This window comes from Eschscholzia californica, unplaced genomic scaffold, assembly GCF_041429995.1.
Source record: "Eschscholzia californica isolate CP2 unplaced genomic scaffold, dmEscCali1.0.p SCAF_2, whole genome shotgun sequence".
In the NCBI taxonomy this organism is placed as follows: domain Eukaryota; kingdom Viridiplantae; phylum Streptophyta; class Magnoliopsida; order Ranunculales; family Papaveraceae; genus Eschscholzia; species Eschscholzia californica.
In genome coordinates this window covers 1,916,905-1,940,602 of record NW_028238309.1, presented here as the reverse complement: position 1 = coordinate 1,940,602, position 23,698 = coordinate 1,916,905, and the positions used below count along the sequence as shown (strand labels likewise).

Here is a 23,698-nt window from a genome sequence, read left to right as displayed (position 1 = left end):
AATATTGTACAATAACAGAGACTCGAAATGAAAAGGATTAAGAAGTCCAGCTCCAATTTTGTAACGCGAATAAATTTATCCACAAATATATAAAAATCGCTATTTTCACTACCATAAAAAATATAGAAATCATTTATCCATCATGTGTACTAGTAACTCCAAGTCTCTAATATTATAAAATATATATATATACCTTTCATCAAAAAAAATATACATATATATATATATATATACAAATAGGTGAGAAGAAACCTAGAAGTTGGGGATTATATTTAGTAACATATTCTCCCCCTTCTAGTTTATTGCATATATTCAACTCCTTTATATTGTTGCTCTTCTTTTAGCATTTTTTTATGTCAAAACACAACACATTTCAAGGCACTTAGGTTTGTTTCTCATTACTTCAACTAATCTTCTATTGTTCAATATGTAATGCTTTCTTTAGCATTTTTCATGTGTATAAACAAGTATGTACAAAAGTTAAATCATATACTAAATTGAATGGGTTTTTTGGGCTTACTTCCTCGTCATTAATTGGTAATTGAGTTTACCCCCCTCAATAATAGGTAATTGAGCTTACCCCCTTGGACTTATTACTAGTGACAAAAACACAAGGGCTATGTTTGGCGTACGTGAAATAATTGGCATTACCAAGAACAACTATTCTTTAATATGATTCATATTAGGGATTCTACCTCATTTTATTGTTTGATTTGGTTAGAGATATGATAAGTAAAGATTAATTTTGTTTATGTATTATTTACTTTAAGATTTTATTATCACATACCAAACATATCCTTAGTAGATTTGACAAAAAGGCTAAATTCAAGGGGGTAAGCTCAATTACCAATTACTAAAGGGGGTAAATCCAATTACCAATTAATTGTGAGGGGGTAAGCTCAAAAAACCCAAATTGAATTAACCATTTCTTCATATTAACAATTAACTACGACTAGCTTTGGTAAAATTAACTCTAATTAATATAAAGCTCATAACAAAAGCTAAAATGTTCAGATCTACTACTCTAATATGTTAGGTTTAACAAATAGTATGGAAAAACAATGTATTCAATGTTATAAGAAATTCATAACTAACATTTGAGATTTGAGAAGTCTGTAATATTTGTATGATCCCACTATTAATTGAAAGAGAAAATGCCTCAGAAAGTTCATTAAAGACATCATAATAAGCTTCAATCCCCCGATTGCCATTAATAAGCCAAAATTTCATTTTAAGAGAACTCAAATAAGTTAAAGAACAAAGGGTTTTTCTTAATGTTAATTAGGTGGAGAACCAAAATTGTTATGACTTGTTATAAAATACTAATTATACCACACTCTCTTAAAAATATCAAAACCTCATTAGTTTTCCACCCAAAAGAAATTACCGGATACTTTTTCTTCTTCCGAAAACTATCGCCTAAATTATTCTTCGTGTATCTAATCAATCTTTATCTTTACCTATGATCTTCTTCCAATATCTCTTGATTCATGCACAAACAAGTGGAGGAGTGGATGTTTGGATTTCAAATACATTGAACAACTTCATAAAAAAAAAATACATTGAACAAACTCATATTAAAGTTGCGTCATGTAGGGGTGGAAATTTAGGCTCTTATTGGATTTATAGAGGTGGGCCAAACATGCCCTAATTATGATTGTGAGGAAGTTGGTCAGGTTATTCCGAGACGATGGGTCCACCATACAAACGGTTCAGATTGAATTTCTGTCATAACATGGGCTCTACTTATTTCTACCTAACCCATGATAAGGCCCATTAGATACTGCCAAATTAGTACTTAATTTCGAATTTAGTTATACTTCATTTTTAGGAAAATGATGTCAAGAGATAGCTCCATTGGTAGTGCATGTACTCCTAAATCGTGAGCGTCTCAGGTTCGATTCCAGCGAAAGTAAAATTCATGATTTATTGAACTGGGTTATTAAAAGGTATACTAAATTAGTTCAGTTGGGTTTTAGGCCGTAATTTATTTGGACTTTAAATTTGGCAATTATCGTCTTTATCACATCTTATTGATGTATTAAATTAATGATATTGTAATGATTATCATGGTATGTTTCCAAAAATAACAAGTAAAACAGTTAAAGAGTTTGGAAGAATTTTATGAGATGGAGTTATACAACTAGTCCCCAAATCTATGTAACAGATCTATATCAACTTCTAATTTGACCCCTCTTTTTGACTCCCGATATTTCAGTGTTAAAATTTAAAGCTCTGAAGACTGAAACACGTATCTTTATTAAATGACGAAAAATGAAACTTCTAATTTAAAGCCGCGAGTATGGAGTCAAAATTGATGTAGTGCCATTGATGAAACATAAAGGCGCCTCTAAGTCGAACTTTCAGTGAGTTGTACGTGGAAGGAAGGCGGCTTTACCCTGAAACTGGAGCGCCTTTAGAACTAGCATTTTTTCATGCCTTGTTGTTGTGTAGTTTAGCCCAACAACGATTGACTGAACCCACCAAACACCATGATACTTATGGGTTATACATGTTCAGTTCTTTTTTTGCATCATCATCTAATCGGACTCTTCCAATATATTCCGAGAAGAGCTCTTGCAGGTGGATACTCGGAGCTTCTCTTATGGTGATAAAGGAGCTTAGAAACAAGATTAAGTGACGTTCTTTTGTTAAAGTTGCAACGCTCTGGCTGATATTTTAACTTGTACAATCCAATTATCCACATTGTCTTATATACGCGAGTCAATCGAAGTATCATAATCACATCTTATGTCTTTTCTTGGCCATTTTGGAACGTCTAGATGTCTGTCTGTCTTGGCAGAGTCTGTATATGGATCAAGTTACTGGTAGATCATAAATAGTAGCTTGTTATAACACCAAGGGAGAGTCTATAGGCACAACCAATTTTTGACATAGGCCCTGCCTCTCCATTAGTGTTCTTCTCTATTAGTGAGTCAGGCAGGACATTCTGAAGACACTCAGAGTGAGCCTATTCCGTGTTAGGTTTGAACGGTCCAGACTCGTCCGTGCTAGGTTTGAACAGTCTGGATTGGACTCGAACCAGTCCGAGTGCTCTCAAATTACCGAGAGTTTCTGGGCTTCTGACTGCTCAGTCCAAAGCTGGTAGAAAGAGCAAAGAAAGGGTCAGACCTATAACAAAATTTGAGAGCCCTTACAGACTCTCCTGGCACCAAAAGCTTATGAGAGTTGGGCAAAGGTAGAACCAAAAGGTGTCTTAAGACTAGTTGAGTAAAAAGCATGAAGACAAGAAGAAACTTGGCACCCTTAAAACCAGGACACATGAAGGAATCGGGACCCACATGGCCGACCTCCACCGGCGAGACTACTGACCGTTTGGTTAGAAAAGTATCCCATTCTATGAAATGTCTAACCGAACATGGCGGGTGACCCCATCTGTCTCTTTCTCTCTCTAAACAAGAAGAATACAACGCATCAAAAAAGTTAGAAAAGAGTTTAATAAGCATCATCACGTACGAGGTTTTGCCGTGACAAACAAGGAAGTAAGTAATACTCTCAAGGGTTTAACAAACCATTTCTTTTCTCACATTTCCCTTTCAACAAAAAAAAGTGACTAATTCACACTACTACACTTTGATATTTACTTCTAATCATGATTGAGTTGAATTTATCTTAATCAGAATATACATCTCCGTATCAAAAAGATCATGTAAGTATAGGTAGTAAATTAAACTAGCTGCGTGCCATATAGGGTAGAAAAGTTCATCGGTTATAAAAAAAAAAAAATAGTCACAAAATTTATAAATCAAAAAACAGAAGTTCGATTGGCCAGTAAAGACTGTAGTACCATTCTAAGGTACATATCTGGTTATGTGAGCGCTTCGCAAGCGTCATATTATGCCAATTTGAGTATATAACAAACTCTTTCAACAAAAAAAGAAAAGAATATATAAGAAACTATATAACAGTAGTATACCTACATATTTGTATTTGTCGTAGTCAAGTATGCCGTAGTGATGCATCCACGGTACACTTCTAGGCACATTTGTGGTTGTGTATGCACCATAACGTTTATGTTCAAATCATCTCGCGTGATGGGAGTCGGAGATACACCAATATGTACATATTCAACTAAATAAGTGATCTTTTTTTTTTTTTTTTTGTTGAACAATAAGTGATCCTCTTAACAAAAAAAAAAAAAAAAAACTAAATAAGTGATCCCAAATTAAAATAAGCCTTTTTGAAGTAGACATATTTTTTATGTGGTTTTTGTACAGTTGAGTTCACTACCTACCAGTCCAAGTGGCAACCCACAAGTGAGATGAGATACCACCACTACTATACCTTGATGATTGAAGCATTTTTATATGTAGTTCTATAAACAATGTCCACGGTGGGTGGTGGTGGTGGTAACATCATTCGAGGTCAACACATTTCGTGCACCCCGCTCATTTAAACCTCACGACTTAACTCACTTTTTAAACCCCCCATCTCCCAAAACTGTTATGGCTAATTTTATTTTGCCCCCCATGTGTTGTCCATGATTTCATTTTGATTCCCAGCGGCAGCCCATATTTGTTAGTCAAATTTAGAAATAAGAAATCAGTATTTCCCCCATGTAGATCGACCATTTGCAATGACATTTGAAAAAATAAGGTTATCTTTCAAATAGCCTCAAACTTTGTGACCAGCTTCCTGCATAGCGCCCTACTTTATCAGAAATATTCAGATGACTCTTATTTTAAGTTACCGTTATAACTCCGTTAACCAGTCATCATTTCTCTCTTCTCCATCTCATTACCTCTCTCTGCCACCTCATCGTCTTCACCGACGACCTTCAAACATAAAAAAAAAATTTATTTTTTCTCCTCTCTAAAAAAAATAAAATAAAATTTAAACAATCTCTTCTCTCTCTCTAAATCTGATCTGGTTCAACAGATCTAGGTCTGCGAACAAACCTTTAACGGCCTGTTCACAGACCTCATGAAGGTCTATAACCACCACCATCAGATTTTGTTCTTATTCCCCTTGCTCTGAAACTCCAATGGGGTTTGACAATATGATCCTAAACTTATTGAGATTTTCAATTCTCGATGAGTTTCTAATTTTAGAACTCCTCCGATAAGGTCACTGGTTCCCATCAATGTATTTCAGATGGATCAAAAACCCCAATGGGCGGGAAAAAAATTCGACTCTGAAATATAACCAACAAAAATATAGTTTTGGGGACCAGATCAGAACGCTTAACATATATGTCTGCGAGTACCAAACTTTATGTTTGGTCACAAATGGGAGGCAAATTAGAACGTTCTATCCCAAACTTGTTTAGCCCGAAGTACACACGTACGACAGATACACTACCCGACAGTTGTTTAACCTGAAACGCGTTACACGTTATCATCACAATTTTATCATAACTCCAAAGCAAAATAGATTCCAGAAAAAGAAAAAAAATTATACGAACACGGAAATATAGGTTTCTTTCTCTCTCTCTAAAACTCTCATCACTTTCTCTCTCTAGAAATCTACCGTTCTTCTTCTTCTTCTCTTTTGAGCGAAGACGACGACGACGAAGAAGAAGAGAACGAACGGAGTCAGTCAGCAAATGCATTATTTAGAAACCCTAGAATTAGTTCAACAACTTCTTTTTTGATGAAGAAAGATCTTAGATGCCAGAGGATCTTAATCCTCTCATTACTTTCTATATCTGTTCTTGCTCCGATTATTTTAGTTTCTAATAGACTCTCAAATTTCACATCTTCTTCTTCTTTCGGTAATGTTTTCTACTTTTAATCGATTTTCTCCTCTTCTTAATAAGAACTTTAGATTCAAATTCATCTTCTGATTGATTGATTTGTTATTTGTTAGAGCAGCTCACAGAGAATTTATTGAAGATTTAAACAACATTGTATGAACATTTCTTACTTAATCTCTGTTTAATTCCAATTTTTGATACATTTGAGTCTGTAATTTTTATCTTTTTTGGGTGATTTTTTTTTTTTTTTGCAGAAATATAATACTGATTCTCTGAAACTAAATGCAGTAAAACAGGTTTGAAATTTGATTTAGTGAAATGGGGTTTTGATGATTTTGTTTTAGTTGTATTTGATTTAGGGTGGAAAATTTGGGTTTTTTTTTTTAAATGTGTAGGAAACAGGAGAAGGGTTGAAAGTGCCTACTTTAGTTGTTTATAAAGATGTAAACTCTAATAGAAATCAGGGAAAAGATTTGAATTTTAATTCAGTTGGTAGGAGAAACACTGGAGGAGGTCGAACCAGTTTATTAGAAAAGAAAGGTTAGTAGTAAGTAATTGTTTCCTTCCTTTTGTAGTGTTGATTTTAGTTTTTCATTGGTTTGTGTTAGTGAAGATCATTTAGTTGGTTTTGATTATTTTGGTTAAAAAGTTTCAGGGACTGATTATGATGAAGCAAATCAACAGAATAAACAGAAAAATCGAGCTCCGCCTTCTGGGAAGGTATGATATATCGGTCTACATAAGAAAATTCGACCTTATTGACTTTGATGTGGTAGATTTATTAATATTTCAGGAATAGGAGAAAGAGATTAGGGTTTAGTTAGTTGATTTCTGCAGCATTTTGTGTGTTTGATATGTTTTGTAAATTCCTCGTAGTAACTTATTTGATATCGAGAACTTAAATGTCCTTACTTTGGGGTTCACCTCTTCTGCAAGTATGTGTTTTCACTTTCATTTAGATGATAATAGGCTGATTAGTTATCATGCAGCACATATTATGTTGAACGAGAAAAAAAAGTCTTAGGCGAGTACTTCAGAAAAGCAATGGAAATATCTTAATTTTCTCGACCCAGGAAACGTAATAGTAGCATCTCATTTAGAAGAAATAGATTGACTATTGGCTGGATGAGAGTAATATACGCAATAGATATTCGATACTGCTTTAGAGGGAGAATTTGAGTTAGCCCTTTGGCATTCTCTCTGGTAACAAAAACCTAAATAGGACGACTAGAATAATGATTGATGGCTTTGGATCATTAGATATGTCTAGTTTAGAGAGTGTAAACTCTTTCTGATTTCCTGCTAGACGCTAAGTCTGAGTAAAACTAGTCCTTAGAGTAACTAGAATTTAACTTATTTATGTAGTTATACTTCTGCATTTGACAATGGAGTTAATTGATTCTTGCTGTTGGTACTACCAGAATCAGGAGAAAGTTTACCAGAGTACTCCCAAAAGAGAGGCAAATGCGAAGCCAGATTCTCGGAGAGTAACTGATGAGAGAGTGAAAGAGATGAAGGATCAGGTTATCAGAGCAAAGGCATACCTGAATTTTGCACCACCAGGTAGCAACTCCCACTTAGTGAAAGAGTTGAGATTAAGGATAAGGGAGGTTGAACGAGTCTTGGGTGAAGCCACAAAGGATTCAGAGTTGCCAAGAAGGTAAGCGATTAACTAGGATTCTCGTCTTCAACTAGAATCTAGCTTGAAAAATAAAAGTTTAGTTACACAGAACCTTTTCTTTAACTGGTGCAAAAAGAATTGTGCTTCTAATAACTTAAAGAGAGTAAAACATGCAGTGCATTGAAGAGGATGAAGTCCATGGAGTATTCCTTGGTCAAAGCCAGCCGTGTCCACACTGATTGCTCTGCCATGGCCACAAAGCTCCGTGCCATGACCTACAACACTGAAGAACAAGTTCGGGCACATAAGAGTCAAACATCGTATCTTGTTGAGCTTGCTTCAAGGACTATACCCAAAGGACAACACTGCCTAGCCATGCGGCTCACCGACAATTACTTCACACTGCAGCCTGAAGAGAGAGAGTTCCCTAACCAACACAACTTGAACAAACCAGATCTATATCATTATGTTGTTTTCTCCGATCACATTCTTGCATGTGCAGTGGTTGTCAATTCCACCATCTTCTCTGCCTCGGTAGGACCACTGCAGCTTGGTTTTTTCTTCATTATGAGTAGTAATGGTTCTAGCCTTCTATTACAAAGATATAATTCCGCTTAGAATTTTTGCAGGAACCGGAGAAAATAGTTTTCCACGTGGTAACTGATGCTATCAATCTCCCAGCCATAAAAATGTGGTTCTTGCTAAACCCAGCTGGTCAAGCCACCATCGAGATCAAGAGCATTGAGGATTTTGAATGGCTATCATCCAAATATAGTTCCATGTTTAAAATCCAAAACTCTCGGGACCCTAGATACTCTTCGGCGCTGAATCACCTCCGTTTCTATCTCCCAGAGGTTTTTCCATCACTAAACAAAATTGTACTTCTTGACCATGATGTGGTAGTACAGAGGGATCTTAAGGGATTGTGGAGAATAAACATGAAGGGAAAAGTTAATGGAGCAGTAGAAACCTGTCGAGAAGGTGATTCTTCTTTTCGTCGAATGGATATGCTCATTAACTTCTCAGATCCAACTGTTTCGGAAAAATTTGATGCTAATTCATGCACATGGGCATTTGGGATGAATATATTTGATCTGAGAGAGTGGAGAAGAAGAGATTTGACATCAATCTACACTAATTACTTGGAACTGGTAAAACAACTAACACCCTTTCTTTCATCTGCACTTACTTGTTTTTTTCTTCGAATAGTATGCAATTTAACTATTTCTGGTCTTTTTCTCCCCTGAAATTACCGAACATTCTCTTTACCAGACTCTGAAAAGTTTATCTAAGCTTTTAGGTTGCCTGAGGATATGCTTGTTCCTAAGCATCTTTGGAATGGATTTTGCAGGGAAAGAAGAGGGAATTATGGAAGAGTGGGACCTTACCTTTGGGTCTAGTTACCTTCTACAACCAAACGATACCTATCGACCGCAGATGGCACATTCTAGGTCTTGGCTATGAGTCGGGATTGGGGCGTAGAGATATCGAACGAGCAGCCGTAATTCACTACGACGGCACTATGAAGCCATGGCTAGAAATCGGAATCGGAAGATACAAAAGTTATTGGAACAGATACATCAACTACAACCAACCTTACTTGCAACAGTGCAATATTCATGAGTAGTTAATAGCTTTATAGATTACAAAAAGAACAAATTCCATCCTGCACATCAGATTCTTCGAGTTCAGGAACTATAGATTATAGATAACATGATTATTTTTATTTCCTAATCTTCTGTTTTCTATGTACATTCGACCTTTACCACAATATTTTCGATTTTCTTTTACAATCTAGTCGATTTAAATTATGTATAGAGTAATATTTACTCCTTGATATTGTTTGGATCACTTCAATTTTTGAATGTAGCAGATTCACTTTTATACTTGATAGAATCAATTTCTTCTTTGTTTTGATGTTCTTCACTTTATACAATAAGATTTTTTATCGATTCAATAGGAAATAATTTATACAAATTGTTTGAAGATGAACGATAATGCAGAAACAGAACCTTGTTTTTATTTGTTAACAAAATTTCGGTTTAGACCGAACAATATCATCAATGACAATGTAGCTTGAAGAGTGGACTTTCAACAAAGAAATTTGTTTAAATACTAATCATTTACAGTTTAGTAAGCTTGGCCAAATCTGATCTCATCATATTCGTGGTAGAAGGGTTCTTTCTGCCACGATTTTCGTAGAGTTCAAATGAGAATTTCGTACCCTGCTAGAAAGTGGGTTAACCAGAATTAGTACATACTATGTAATGTAAGAAAGCAATTATAGTGTTTAGTGTTTATGCGAGCGAAGAAAACCTAAAACTTTGAATTGTTTCAGCAAAAAACGGAAAAAGAAATTTCGGAACTAAGTCATTGGCGACAAGATTATAGGTTACTAGAAAGATCATGGACAAATTTATCATTGTGCAAGGAGATTACCTTATAATCCAAACTTCTACGAACCGGCTTTTGCTTTAACCTGAGCAACATTGACGCCCTGCGAAAAAGTTAACAGAGGGGGTAAGAATCAATTCATAGATGAAGATCGATCCGTGCGTCTGACTCATCTCAATCACTGAGTTGGGTTGGTTTTGGCTTCAATCAAGTCGGACATAAAATAAGTCCGAATTAAGGGCTCACGGTTTAAAATGACCTTAAATGACTATTGTGCCCTTGACTAAAACACGTCAAACTCAAACAACTCGTATGAAAAGAAACACTGAGAAAGATAAATCAACATGAAGAAAGTGAAAGTTCAAGTCATATAGAATCCAATGAAGGAATCAGTGCAGTATATAAACCTCAGGTGGAGAGCTTTGTCTGATCTTTCGAGTTGGGTTTCTCATTGTAACAAATTCCTCGGAAGCTGTAGGGTGAATTCCAATAGTAGAATCAAAATCTGCTTTTGTCAATCCAGCTTTTACAGCTACTGCAAAGCCCTGAAATGGCAATTATATGCATCTCGTTAGCTTTGCCCGAAAGAAAACATCAATCGGCTAAGAAAACTTCGGTTTTAAGATTAAGATTAAACCTGGACTATTTCAGGCGAATCATCCCCACACATATGTAATCCCAGAACTTTGTTTGTTTTTGCGCAAACTATAAGTTTCATGAAAGCCCGATCTGGCAAACCAGAGAGAGTAGCCTTCAATGGCCTGAAGTTAGATGTATAGACATCAATGTCTCCATATTCTTCGATAGCCTGTAAGTATTCTTAAAACATCAATTCTGAAGTTCTAAAGTTATATTTTCACAGAGATCACAGGTCATTTGAGTCACCTGTTCTTCAGTAAGACCAACTTGTCCAATGGGTGGTTGTGAAAATACAGCTGCTGGTACAGCTCTGTCAAATCACCATAAGAAATCCCATTACAAAATATTAAAGAAGCCATATCTTGGAAATGCTCGATACCATTAACACAGATAACTTGTAAAACTACGGAAGAAACTGATTTGGTAACAATTATAGACTATCATTTATGATTGCTGTCTAACAGTTAATGACATAGAGCAAGTACCTATAATCTGGTTTTGTGAGTTCATTCCCGAACACTGATTTTGCAAATGCTCCTCCTTCCATTAATGCAACAGGAGTCAAGTTTATTCTGTCAGTAACATCTCCTACAGCCGAAATGGAAGGAACGGATGTTCGGGAGTAGTCATCAACCTGAAATATTATAAACAGTACAACAAAAGCAACAAAAGAAGCAATCAGAAACAGAATTGAAGGCACGATGTTGAAGATTGAGGAAGGTAAACCTAGACTCTACAGTCATACCTCAATAGCGCCATTAGTAGACATCTTTACGCCAACTTCTTCCAGTCCTAAGTTCTAGTGATCATACACAGTAAGATCAAAATTAGAATCATTCCAAACTAGCATATCTTAAAGATATTTACATTGACATGATTCTCATTTCAATAACGTAGAATCAAACCTTTGTGTTTGGTTTTCGTCCTGTGGCAAACATGACATGTGAAAAACCATCAAAAGTTCCTTTATTGGTCTTCACAGAAAGTGAGCCATCTGCTGATTTTGAGATTGCTAGAGGCGATTCCTCGGTATGGAACTCAATTCCTCTTAGGGACATCTGTTCGCCGACAAAATCTCTAACCTGTACAAGAAAGCACATATCAGGAAACATTTTGGCCTATGTTCGTATCGGAAGAGAGATGGAAAACCAATGCTTTAGAGGCTCACCTCTTCATCAAATCCTCTTAGAACCTTTTTCTGCCGGATAAAAACATGAACTTCACTTTTCAATCCGTTGAAAATGCCTGCAAATTCCACAGCTATATAGCCACCTCCTACTATTGCTATCTTTTTCGGTTTTGATGGCAAGTCAAGGGCAGCATCGGAATCTATAACGTACTCTTTTCCAGGGATATCAGGAATAAAAGGGCGTCCTCCAACTGATATAAGAATGTGCTTTGCTGAGTAAAGTTTTCCATCCACATCTACTGTGTGAGGATCCACAATCTGTCAAGGCCACCATAACATCATGAGTTCCAACTAAGATCATGTCAAGTAAAATTATATATCATAAAATCCTCAAATTTAGTAAGATAACCCAACCTTTCCACGACCCTGGATTAATGTCACGCCAGCATTTTGCAGAATGTTCTTGTAAATTCCAGTAAGTCGTTGCAACTCTGCATTCTTGTTTGCCATTAGGGTGCTCCAATCATGACTAGGGTCGGTTCCATATTTCCATCCAAAGCCACAACTTTCATCGAAATCATGCCCATATTTTGATGCGTATACGAGCAACTTCTTCGGAACGCATCCACGAAGAACACACCTAGTGAGAGAAAGAACCCAATAACATCAATATTGAAAGACTAAAAATCAACAACTTAGTACAATTCCAAAAGTACTAGTATCTAACAAAATCAAATTCTGATACTTGGCGTATATAAACAGTGGAAGTAGGAAATTTTCGGGTTCTTCAACTTCATCATGAGCACAACCATATGCAATTAAAACCTAACATTTAAGAACTCCTTTTACAATCTTACTTTAACTCAACTAGTTAGACAACGAATTTCTATCCTCGATTTGAATCCCCAAGAGTTAAAGTTAGAGAATCCGAATTAAGAATCAATTTCAACCAATTTTCTAGTACTTTTTCTTTAATAACCTTCAAAATAGAGCATTGTTAGACTTCTTTTCCGAAAAGGATAGACAAAGACCAATGAGAATAAGTTCTATTTAGTTCTTTAATCATCTCTCTAATAAGCTAAAAAGTACTAATGAACTACTTTCTCTTAAGTTTATGCAACAAACAACAAATTTAATCCAACCCAATCCTTAGAATGACACAAAAACTTCAAATTCAGGTCTGTTTCATACCCATTAATCAGAACATCAAAAACTAAACAATGAGATGAACAATTGAACTCTAAACCTTAAAGAGATAGAGACAGAGGGGAATTACGTTCCAGCAACACCTCCAGCAGTTTAAGAAACAATAAAGTTACCTCATTTTTCATCACCTTATCCACATTGATGCATACCCATTAATCAAAACATCAAAAACTAAATAATAAGAAGAACAATTGAACTCTAAACCCTAGAGAAAGAGAGAGGGAATTACGTTCCACCAACACCTCCAGCAGTTTCAGAAGCAATAGTAGCAAAAGGAAGTTCACAAACAGCAACAGAAGCACCAAAATTGGAAGCAAAACGAGAAGCTCTAACACCACCACTACCGGCACCAATTGTGAAAAGATCAAAATCATATCCACCACCAGGTTCACTTCCATTTTTATTAGCTTCAGCAGCTCGAATAGTGAAACGTCGGCTATGATGATGATAAGGATTGAAGAAACGACGTTCTTTGTTGGTATTATTAGAGAGAGATTTATTTAGGGTATTATTATTGAATTGGATTGCCCTAGAAGAAGTGAAAACAGAAGGAAGAAATGATTTTGGTGGAAGAAAAATTGGAACTTTTTTGCAAAGATTGTGAAAAGTTTTGGAAGAAAAAGTTGTAGCCTTTGGAGCTCCAACTGAGGTAGCCATCTCTCTCTTTCTCTCTCTTCACCCTTCCAATGGGAAGTAAGAAAACCCTTGTTTTTCTTAACTATGGTATTGCCATGTGGCGATTTTATTGGATTCTTTTTGACTTCATAGTTAGAAGAATTTTAGAGCTCTACCCAAAGTGTAATTAGGGTTATCCTTTTATTTTTTTTCATTTAGGTTACCCTTGGCCTTCCATATGAGAATGGGGAGATCTTGGGACAAAATTCTGACTCAACATCCACCAATTTAAATCAGATGTTTTAAGTTGAAATCGATACATTCAGATCGGATTTTGTAACAAGAGTTTTCAAAGCACACTGAGTTCAACAACAATGTTTTAAATAAGTTGAATCTGGAATTGAATTCGGCGGACTTGAGCGCCGAAAACTGTAACAAAATTCGTCGTGAGATTCACCGGTTGGAGTTGTATTAAGTAGTTCTCGAGCCTTTTGAGATCGGCGGACGTGAACCGATTTTGTAACCGCATCGTCTCCACTACATTGATTTTAAATTGAAAAAGTAATGCGCGAAGGCCTTCTTTTTTAACCATTTTTTGGGATATAAAGAGTGTCAATAATCAGAAGGCCCAATAACACTTACATGAGACACCTACCTATAAAACTTCCTTAACATGAAGGATGAATCGAATAACCACACTCTAAACTCTTAATAGGTTCATTTACTTCCGTTATTAGCGTCCTTGTTAAGTCTCGAACGTGTGATATCTGAGACTTAAGAAGGAAGTGGAAATCACTAGACTAGTGGTCCATTTGCATCCACGTTTCGCTCGGTTCACACGTGAATCCATATATATAAATACTAACCAATTACATAAATATGCTAGTTTTTTCTATATGTAACTTAGAAACTAGTAGTGAAGTTTGTAATTGTTGATATCAGAATCAGGTCCAGAATTTTAGCGTCCGCTTTTTTACTGAATTATTTTTGGGTGTTTCGGAAGGAGGATCTTCACGAGAACGAAAGAGGCCTAGTTCTTGAAGATGGAGATGTGTTTCTGGAGGATGATCTTCAAGGAATGGTCTGTCTTCTTGAACCCAACGACCATCATGACTCCTTATCATCCCTTTGTTTGCATCTTGTCTCCAATTTGGTGGTACCAAATGATGTTCTTTGAGGAAATTAGAAGCTTTGTTTACTAATGCTGGATCTCTTCCCCCTGCTAGAACAAATCTTTTTCCTTTCCCATGGTATCTGTTTTCACAAAAAATAAAATGAAAAATTAGAGTTTATTAACTTCATATTTTTCGAAATAATCCTAAACTTGTTCTAATGTATGACTAGAATATAATAACATCTCAATGGTGATATTTTGTCCAACTTCTAAGACGTGATTCAAAAAGAAAAATTGGTTGTATCTCTCTAAATCTTGCTCGTCTGCCTCACTCTATTAGGATATTTCGGCATAGAGCTGGAAGTCTGGAACATAATACCATTTTTATTAGAGCATGAGAGGAAGAGACTAACCCATCCAGCAAATGCAAATGAGCTTCCAAGTTGTGGTAACATGCAGGATCACCATTATCTTCTAAGAAGGGAGAGTTCTTATGATCAAGTACTAACTCAACTCCCACGTGTGAATAACTCCATGGAAATCCCTCAGCCAGCTTGTGAACAAATTCTGGCACGTGCTCATTCAGAAGTAACCCTGGTACTTTGGGTACGGTGTCGTGAACGTTCACTACTCTCAATACCTTAATACCTAACCCTTCCAAACGTTCCTTGAACCTTCTATTCCCAACCCTAGGCCCCGAAAATGAAAATACAGACACGGGTACGGCTCTTCCATCAACCGTCTCGTTGACCCCCGTTTCAACAATGTCATACGCATTTAAAACCGCCACCGCTGCACCTAAACTATGCCCAGTAATTGTAATACTCAATTCTTCGTTCGGATACATCTGAATTAATCGTCTGACTTCTGTCAAGATTTGTTCTCTCGCAGAGTACTTACAAAACCGACAATCGGGATCTTTATCTGTGTAAACATCGAGAAATCCTGATTCAACTTTAACAGTTGGATCAGGGCACGGAATTTTATCTGAATTAACAGGTCTTAAATAATCCATTAAATCGGCGATCCATTCTAGCATTGTTACTGTACCTCTCCAAGCTATAGTTATATCACGACGACCTAAACGAGCCGAAGTTTCATCATTCGATACGGATACGTACCCGATCCAATTAGCATTTCTGCTCCAAATTTTCGACCACCTAGATTTCTTGAAGAAATTTGGTAGGTTAACATTTGTAGTTGCATAAAGAAACCGGGTCACATCATACCCGATATTTGTTAACCCGAGAGAATCAAAGAATTTGCGACGTATATATCTACAACTACCACAGTATTTTGAATACGGGTCGTAATCAAAAGCGTCGTAACAACTTTGAGCCATTTCTCCATACCTTATTAATTCGGATCTTAAAAGAGGATCCATCGGATCAAGCAACCCGACCCAATCATCTTTGCCATGAATTTCTTCCCAACGATCCTTCAATTGCTCAGTCTCTTCTTTTTCGATTATTTCTTCATCATCTTGGATCTCACAATCGGTTTCGGGTTCAGTAACAACGGATCTAATACTGTTAAATTCAGTTTTCGGCGACGCTTTTAGTAACGGTTTTCTCCGTATGAAATCGTCGCGGTTAAGTGATAAACTGTCGCCGAAAAAAGGCACTACATTTGTTGGTGGTTTGGATGATGATGATGATGGTAGAGCCGGAGAGGAGAACGTATCGTACCCGCGTCGGTTAAAGGAGGAGGAGCTTATTTTAGAGAGAGAAAGTGCCATTATTGTTTGGGTTGGGGGAAGAATTGAAAGTAGCTAGAGAGAGAGAAAGGAAATGAGATGAGTGAGAGATGGACAAACTAATTTTTATAGTATGAAATATTTAATAAGCAAACAAGTGGAAGCTTCTTGAATTGCATTATTTTGATGTCAATGTGAATAAAATAATCTCATGGAAAATATGGGTGGGAACATGATATGACATTATTAAAAAAAATATATCAACATCCATCCCAAAAGATCTTAAAAGGGTTTAATTTGTCAACAACTAACAGTCACTAAAGTCTGAAATTTAAATGTGATAGCAACTAAAGGGAAAATTTTCAACAACAAGAAAGTTAAAGTGAAAATCTTGATTAATTTTACTATATAAAAAAAAATCAGAAAATAAGAGATGACATTTAGAGAGAGATCAAATTATCAAATTATATTCGAGTTAAAAACAAAAGCTACCCGTCTCGTGGTGGAATCTACAAAAAAATCTACAAAAATAAATAAAAGTTTATAATTCAATTTTATTGGGATGATCTCTCTTGTTTATGTTATCGATATTAATGCTTTAAGGTATGAATTCGAACAACACTTTTATTTTATTGATTATAAAATGTTTTTTTTTTTAAATGGGAAAGAGAAAACTATTCAACTCTAAGATGAACTAACTGTATTATATATATAGCATATGCATAAAAAAAATATGCCAATTATTGTATTAATGTTTAAAATAAAATATATAAATTACAAGTGTTCATTTTGAACCAAGTTTTAGATGAGATACTGATGGGAATGGATATAAAATCCACATTTAGCATGAGGTCAACTTAAGGAGATCAGAGTTAGGTTACGTAGTATAACAGCTAACTCATTATTTTGTTTAATTAGTTCAGCATAAGATAATATATGTTTTTAGTAATGGACAACTACATGTTCTTTTACTACTTAGATCGTCATTTTCTTTGAAAAACAAGGAATGTGAAAGTTTTAGATCTATTTAACTGCGTCAACATTATAAAATATATGTAGTTAAATATTGGATAGAGTATAAATTGTACAAACTACAAGGTGATTCCAATTTTCAAATGTGCAAGTTCACAACATGTTCTTTTACTACTTAGTCATTTTCTTTGAAAAACAGTGAATGTGAAAGTTTTATATCTACTTAACTACATCAACACTATTAAAAATCCATAGTTAAATATTGGATAGAGTATAGTGTGTACAAACTACAAAGTACCTATTTTCAAATGTACAAGTTTACAATTTATATTATTTTGTTGTAATTTATCTCGACAAGAAAAAGAATTATGTCTAAGAGAAATGAGAGAAGACATACTTCGGCCATAGTATTTTCTAAACAAAATAAAAATGTGATTTTTCGTTTGATAATGCGAGTTTTCGTCATCAAGAATTAGGTTTTAAAACATAAAAGAAAGAGACACAGTTTTTATCATGCTACATAAATCTCAAAGGAAGTATTGGTGGAGGGTCCAAAATATAGATTCTAATAGCAGAATAAGTCCACTATTAATACAAAATAGGTCAAAAGTCCAAAAAAATACAAGTTTTGAAATGTACAGACAAATCATTTTTGCATATACCCTTTTCTAGGATTCACCAAAAAATCATTTTTGCATGACATCGTCACCCAATTGCATTAAACAAAACGTAAATGACTCTAAACATTTTACTGTTGACCTTTATACAATTTTGTTTGTGTTGCATACAAAACAACCTTATTCTGACACATATTTACACATTCACTAAACAATCAACACATTACTGATACATTTGTGTATTTCTATGAAGTAAAAACCAATATTAAAAAAAACGAAATTTTTACCAATTTTATATTAAGTTTGAACCGTAAATCTAATCTATTTTTTATTTTGGACCTTTTACCCATGAACCCAATACCAAATGATTTGGTTAAGGCCGCGTAAATATTTTTTTTCTTATGTTGTTCTTAGATTGAGGGTCTGAAATCCTGAAGGACTTCGAGAGATTTAGTCTTCCCCTTTCGTCCCAGGCAAAAAAAGAGAGGAAGAGAGGGAGAAATTTGACTTGGGTAGTTCCAATCTTCATCCTCTCCCCGACGAAAAAAAGTCACAACAAACCCACTAGTCAAACACATTTTTTTCACATCCCCGTAATATTTTTCTTATTTTATAATCTAATATATTATATATTAGTATATATACATCACATCTCAAGGGATATTCAAAACGTCGTGGTCTTGGGCACAAAGAAAAGTCTATGTGGCATAAAAAAATTTCGATTAACAAGATTTTTGGTCACGAAAAAGAAAATTATGGAGCAAAGTTCAATCAAGTAAAGTTTTGAGCTAATAAATAAATATGTCCTAATGTCAATTTCGATTGACCAAGTCTTTAGGGCCGAAAGACTTTTCTTTATGACCCAAAATTGCAACATATGAACCCAACACCAAATTGAACCGGATTGATTGGTTTTTTAATCGAGTCGAACAACATATAGTTCGACCAGATAATTAATTAGGGTATGTTTGGTGAGTGTGAATATCCATCCTCTTCTCATGAGAAATAAAATCAAAATTTTCACATTAGAAATTCATTTGTTTTTTTTTTAAACCTCGTGAGAAAAAAGATAAAAGAAAATTTTAAAGTCACCTAACTAAATGGCTGCAGGCATGTTGGACGAGTGTTCCAACATACTAGAATTTGGGATTTTTTCCTCGTTCAAATTTATTTACAAAAAATAAAGAAATCATTTTGAAATTAGTCATGAGATTTTGTTGCACTAAGAGAGCGAGTTAGGGTTCCAAAACTTGCAGATTTCAATCACAGTTGCTTAATATTTCACGAGAGGTTGTGCGAAAGAGACGGTTGATCTATGAACATAAAAGAACGAGACGATTAATCAGTTGTGGTCATAGAGAGATGATTGATATGTGGTCATAAAAGAGAGAGATGGAGAGGATAAATGGGAAGATGATTTTGTCGTAAAAATCAATTTTCTAGCTATTTCCCAACGTGATAAACAATCCTTTAGTCTGGTTTGGTATGATTTTTTTTTTTTCCTCCGTAGAACAAATAAACTGTTTTTTTTTTTTTTTTAAGAAAATAACATCACATACAAAATAACGTTAAAAAGTTTAGACCACAATATAAAGGATATGAAAATTAAAAGACGAAACAAGACAAATTTAGATACTTAGACCAACTCCAATCTCAGTCTGTCTTAGGACGAAAAAAACCACTTTTTCACCTTCAGCTCAGCCTCAAAAATTCAGCTCCCACCCCAACTTCTATTGAGGCCGAAAATTTGTTTATGTGGAAAACGTGTGTGTGGCCTTTTTGTTAGTGCGCGAAAAACGTGTGTGGTTTTCTGTATATACAAAACACGTGTTTGAACTATTTTCGAAATAATAATTTTTTTTTCAAAGTTGAAAAATTATTCGGGGACCGACGTTTTGGTGGGATGTATTTTATTTGGTAAAGTGTAGAGTTCCAAAATAATATTTAAACTAATTGAAATTTGTAAAAAAAAAAAAAATCTAGGATGAAGCCCAACATGACCGTTGGGATCCAAACGGTCATGTTGGGAAGCCTTCATCTGCCCCTAATGTTAGGGGCTCTCTGGTTGGAGGGTGAATTGAGGCTAAAAATTTGAATTTTTGGTCGGAGACCCGACCTTCTTTGAACTTGTAGAGACAAAAACGACACAGAGTTAGTAATAAATTGGGGGCTAAAACAGTATTAACCCTAATTGTTTTATTCACCCCTAAATCCATACTTAATAGTTTTCTTACAAAACTCCAACCAAGCGCGCGAAGTTCTTCAGGTGGCATTATAGTAATGGCGCGAAAACACTACTTATCTTTCCCGCCTCTTTCCCGCGCCATCTTCCCTCCATCTCCATCTATTTCTTTCTTGCTTTCTCCTTCATCTCCAACTCCATCTCCTCTCTCTCAAACATCAGATTATCTGGAAGTTGATTAAACAATATGCAGCACCACCACCACCGCCGCCGTCTCCACCCAGTCACCGCCCCCACTGCCATTACCGTCGATGATCTTCCCCAAATCAAACGCGGCAAGAAACGGGGAAACTACAACTGTAGCCGATGTGGTATGCCCAAGAAAGGTCATTCATGTCAGATTAGCACCACCACCACCACCACCACCACCACTACTAGTAGCAGCAGCAGCGCCGTCGTCGTTGCAACTCCATTGCCCGATGAGTCCTCCATTATCGTCACAACACCATCTTCAAATTTACTTCGTAATCCTCCTACCCATCTTCGCCGAGCACTTTCATTTGATGACGACGATGATGAGATATTGCCGGAATCTGATGACGAAGATGATTTATTCGATCGACCGGAATCTCCGTCTGATTCTGGGCGAGGTGGGTTTCCGTTGATTTGCTTGTGGGATGTTTTGAAGAGGTTGCCCCCGCCGGCATTATTGTCAGCGGCTAAAGTATGCAAGGGGTGGAGGGATTGCTCAAAAAGAATTTGGCGGGCGGCTGAAGAATTGAAACTTAGGGTTCCGGCGAGGTCTCCAGTTTGGTTCGTCGGATCTGTTTTGCAGAAATGCACTGGACTCATTAGACTATCTCTTACTATTGAAAGGTTAGATTTTCTCTACGTTGCGATCTAGGGTTTCTGAAAGAAACAATCTCGATTGCTCAACTGATGTCTTACTTTTCCTATTTGTGATGCAGTGATATTGATTCAACGATGTTAGCTTGTGTGGCATTTTCATGCCCTAATTTACAAGCTATGGAGATTCATACCTCGGAGAAGGCCGTCAATCGGATCACTGGGTATATTTCCTTTCTCTTGTATTTAGATCTCTTTGTGTTTGTTCTTTTGTCTGAATGAAACTGAATCAAACCCTAAATTTAGCCTATTTGGGTTCAACTAATCCGTTTTCCTCAATAAGAGCTGTGACCTAATTGAGTACTAATCCTATATGTTTGTTCATTTCTTGACTCCATTCTATTGAATTGTTCAATGAAAGATCCAATCCTTCTTAGGGTTTCGAATAAAATCATTGTGGTTTATGAGATCTTTTGTTCCATAAGTTGCTTTCATTTTAAACTTGTAATTTTTATTATATATATCAGGGATGAGTTGGGTCGTTTTGTTGCTGAGAAACGATGCCTTTCAAGCCTTAAGATTGAAGGTTGCTCCAATTTGGGTTCTTTTACCCTGTCTTCTTCGAGTCTGTCAACTCTCTGGCTTTCAGATCTTTGTTCTCTTTCGAAGATGGTAATCTTTTCACCTCCTGAGTCCTATTCCCTTACCAATGTCGTTTCATACCATTAGCTATACATATCATTTCTTTCATGGAGTATTATAGACCATTGATATCATTGTTTTTTCATCTTTATTAGGTTTTCAATTGTCGCAATTTGAAGGAGCTTTCTCTTGATTTTGCGCGCGAAGAAAATGATTCGACCGATCTTACTACTATGGTGGATTCTCTTGGACGAACATGTCCTGAGCTACAGAATCTTCATATTGCATCGGTCAAATTGTCTCACACTGTTGTACTTGCTCTAACTGCTGCAAATATGAGGTAGGTTAAAATTGTTTTCCAGATACAAAATGGGTTCGTTAGTGATTGATCTATTGCACAAAGATTTCTTATTGTGAAAACAATCACACTGATGCTGTTTTATTTTCTTGTTGTAAAGGTGTTTGCGCATGCTCTCTCTTGTACTTGGTTCGGAAATCACAGACGCATCTGTGGCAGCTATCGCATCTACCTATACTGATCTGGAATTGCTTGATCTCAGTGGGTATGCATCTATTCTTGACGTGAAACATTAGTGGTCAAGCATCTGCTTGATGTTGCAAGCAGGTTCTGTAGGAACTGTTTTGGTTGTTAAGTTTCAAAACTTGCTATGATCATGTTCCATTGTGGAACATAGGATCTAGTTTTCGTCGAAGTTTACACATTCTTGTCCGTCTTGCGGTTTTGCCCGAGGACCAGGATTCTAATCAGCGGCTTCTTTTTTCAGGTCAAGCATTAGTGATGGTGGAATTGGGATGATCTGCAATGAGTTATCTGAAACTCTTACTAGACTCCTCCTTGCTCTTTGTCCTAACATCACTTCAAGTAATTTTCAATCTGGGCTATCTTTCTTACTGCATTTTCCTGAGCTATATTGCTAAGAAACAGGAACTCACCAATGTTTATTTGCTCGTACTTTCTCCTACTTTAGGCGGTATTCAATTCGCTGCTGCACAATTACCCTTATTGGAGCTAATGGACTGTGGAATGACTATATGTACTCCCAATTCCGAGGATGCAAGTGAAGAGAATAGTGATGGTGAACAACAGAAATTGCTAGACAACAAGCCACATCTTATGTATCAGAAGCTCATAATAAAACATGCACGGCTTAAGAAACTAAGTCTGTGGGGTTGTTCGGGTTTAGATGTAAGCTCAACTTTGTCGGTTTTACAAGATAGAATCAAAACTTCATCATTATACTCTTTCATCTTTCTAAATCTCTTCAAATGATAATGCAGGCCCTTTATCTAAGCTGCCCAGCTCTTTGTGATCTAAACCTAACTTCTTGCACAAACTTACATCCAGGTACTTGATGCGATTTATACTTGTATTTTGCTAGTGCTTCTTCTTAGACTGAACATCTCGCTAAGTAGTTCACTTTTTTTCTGCAGAGAGATTGCTACTTCAATGTCCTAGTCTTGAAAGCGTACATGCTTCAGGATGCAAACAAGCATCCGTGGGAACAATCCAGAGACAGGTAATTAAACGGGTCTTACCAGTCTTTTTATTTTTCAATACACATCGCTGCCATATCTTGTCGTCCGACCCTCAGGAAAGGTCACATCTGTATCAACTGATGCAGAATCACGAGTTTAGGTTTAAATGTCTATTTTCATTAGCCGTTTGTAAACTTCTCTTCCAAGTCAAGTTTCTAATTCTGGAATTAATCCCATTAACTTGCAGGTCTGCAACGACTTTGCTGCTCTAGACGACCTTTCCTCATGCAAGCGGTCAGCCGATGGTTCAAAGAGGGTTCGAGTTCCAAACTTTGTCGATCCTCAGGTACAACAAGAAACTACTCCGAAAAGAAGGAAAGTTCAGCGGTCTCAGTGCTCCGTGCATGTTCAGTGAACAATTTCGAATTGTATTTGAATTTGAATATAATTGCCATTACATCACAAAGCAATAGGATATATATGTTTTAGATCAAATCAATTAGAGGAACTGATGAGGAATCAGTTTCTCAATAAGGAATATTGAATCACAATTGTTGTTTTCTTTTATGTATCTTCACCTGTAATCTTGATATTGGTTTCTCAAACTAGCAGGATTTAGACTAGTTTTGATAGTTTTCAATAAAAGTTTAGAAGTTATCTGACCAATTTTTGTACAAACTTTATGAAATGAACGAATAATTACAAACATTTGATTTATCGAGTTGTGTTTTTAATGATGAAGTTTATGAATATGTGACACTGATTTGTGACCATACAGAAATGAAGAAACTCTGATGTTCCAAGATCAGAAT

The 23,698-nt window shown here is 35.9% G+C and overlaps 4 protein-coding genes across 7 annotated transcripts; 2 read left to right on the top strand and 2 right to left on the bottom strand.

Annotated features, from left to right (window-relative positions):
• Positions 1-5,382: 5,382 nt before the first annotated feature.
• On the top strand, positions 5,383-9,248 carry LOC147555145 (putative galacturonosyltransferase 6). Of its 2 annotated transcripts, none has more exons than XM_086661150.1 (9): positions 5,383-5,734; positions 5,835-5,869; positions 5,971-6,012; positions 6,112-6,256; positions 6,366-6,436; positions 7,138-7,376; positions 7,514-7,871; positions 7,967-8,488; positions 8,689-9,248. In XM_086661150.1, the coding sequence occupies exons 1-9, from the start codon at positions 5,614-5,616 to the stop codon at positions 8,962-8,964; spliced, it is 1,809 nt and encodes a 602-aa protein (XP_086517276.1). In that variant the 5' UTR covers positions 5,383-5,613; the 3' UTR covers positions 8,965-9,248. The 2 variants fall into 2 exon arrangements, with proteins under 2 accessions (XP_086517276.1, XP_086517277.1); XM_086661151.1 differs by having other exon boundaries at positions 5,400-5,734; positions 6,372-6,436.
• A 16-nt stretch (positions 9,249-9,264) lies between these two features.
• On the bottom strand, positions 9,265-13,897 carry LOC147555144 (glutathione reductase, chloroplastic-like). 3 transcript variants are annotated; one of them, XM_086661152.1, is made up of 11 exons: positions 12,935-13,897; positions 11,914-12,139; positions 11,539-11,817; positions 11,276-11,452; positions 11,116-11,169; positions 10,856-11,004; positions 10,617-10,680; positions 10,369-10,539; positions 10,139-10,276; positions 9,777-9,834; positions 9,265-9,562 (listed from the first exon to the last, which is right to left on the bottom strand). In XM_086661152.1, the coding sequence occupies exons 1-10, from the start codon at positions 13,360-13,362 to the stop codon at positions 9,793-9,795; spliced, it is 1,728 nt and encodes a 575-aa protein (XP_086517278.1). In that variant the 5' UTR covers positions 13,363-13,897; the 3' UTR covers positions 9,265-9,562; positions 9,777-9,792. The 3 variants fall into 3 exon arrangements, with proteins under 3 accessions (XP_086517278.1, XP_086517279.1, XP_086517280.1); XM_086661153.1 differs by having other exon boundaries at positions 9,265-9,565; positions 12,935-13,515; XM_086661154.1 differs by having other exon boundaries at positions 11,914-12,712; positions 12,808-13,421.
• Positions 13,898-14,143: 246 nt separating this feature from the next.
• Positions 14,144-16,285, bottom strand: LOC147555143 (phospholipase A1-Igamma1, chloroplastic-like). Its single transcript, XM_086661155.1, has 2 exons — positions 14,848-16,285; positions 14,144-14,574 (listed from the first exon to the last, which is right to left on the bottom strand). Exons 1-2 carry the CDS (start codon positions 16,170-16,172, stop codon positions 14,265-14,267), a joined length of 1,635 nt encoding a protein of 544 aa, XP_086517281.1. The 5' UTR covers positions 16,173-16,285; the 3' UTR covers positions 14,144-14,264.
• Positions 16,286-19,759: 3,474 nt separating this feature from the next.
• LOC147555142 (F-box/LRR-repeat protein 17-like) lies at positions 19,760-23,603 on the top strand. The gene is made up of 10 exons (XM_086661149.1): positions 19,760-20,777; positions 20,870-20,971; positions 21,275-21,419; positions 21,545-21,729; positions 21,848-21,952; positions 22,175-22,272; positions 22,379-22,596; positions 22,689-22,755; positions 22,842-22,927; positions 23,134-23,603. The coding sequence occupies exons 1-10, from the start codon at positions 20,149-20,151 to the stop codon at positions 23,299-23,301; spliced, it is 1,803 nt and encodes a 600-aa protein (XP_086517275.1). The 5' UTR covers positions 19,760-20,148; the 3' UTR covers positions 23,302-23,603.
• Positions 23,604-23,698: the final 95 nt, after the last annotated feature.

Bases quoted from the DNA above. Each gene is read 5' to 3' on its own strand.
- LOC147555145 (XM_086661150.1), top strand. From the start codon at position 5,614: ATGAAGAAAGATCTTAGATGCCAGAGGATCTTAATCCTCTCATTACTT. The intron at 5,735-5,834 runs GTAATGTTTTCT...TTGTTAGAGCAG, and splicing joins CACATCTTCTTCTTCTTTCG to CTCACAGAGAATTTATTGAA. The intron at 7,872-7,966 runs GTAGGACCACTG...GAATTTTTGCAG, and splicing joins CCACCATCTTCTCTGCCTCG to GAACCGGAGAAAATAGTTTT.
- LOC147555144 (XM_086661152.1), bottom strand. From the start codon at position 13,362: ATGGCTACCTCAGTTGGAGCTCCAAAGGCTACAACTTTTTCTTCCAAA. The intron at 12,140-12,934 runs GTAATTCCCTCT...TTCTCTCACTAG, and splicing joins GCTGGAGGTGTTGGTGGAAC to GTGTGTTCTTCGTGGATGCG. The intron at 11,818-11,913 runs GTTGGGTTATCT...TGGCCTTGACAG, and splicing joins TAATCCAGGGTCGTGGAAAG to ATTGTGGATCCTCACACAGT.
- LOC147555143 (XM_086661155.1), bottom strand. From the start codon at position 16,172: ATGGCACTTTCTCTCTCTAAAATAAGCTCCTCCTCCTTTAACCGACGC. The intron at 14,575-14,847 runs GTTAGTCTCTTC...TTGTGAAAACAG, and splicing joins CATTTGCATTTGCTGGATGG to ATACCATGGGAAAGGAAAAA.
- LOC147555142 (XM_086661149.1), top strand. From the start codon at position 20,149: ATGCAGCACCACCACCACCGCCGCCGTCTCCACCCAGTCACCGCCCCC. The intron at 21,730-21,847 runs GTAGGTTAAAAT...CTTGTTGTAAAG, and splicing joins CTAACTGCTGCAAATATGAG to GTGTTTGCGCATGCTCTCTC. The intron at 22,756-22,841 runs GTACTTGATGCG...TTTTTTCTGCAG, and splicing joins TTGCACAAACTTACATCCAG to AGAGATTGCTACTTCAATGT.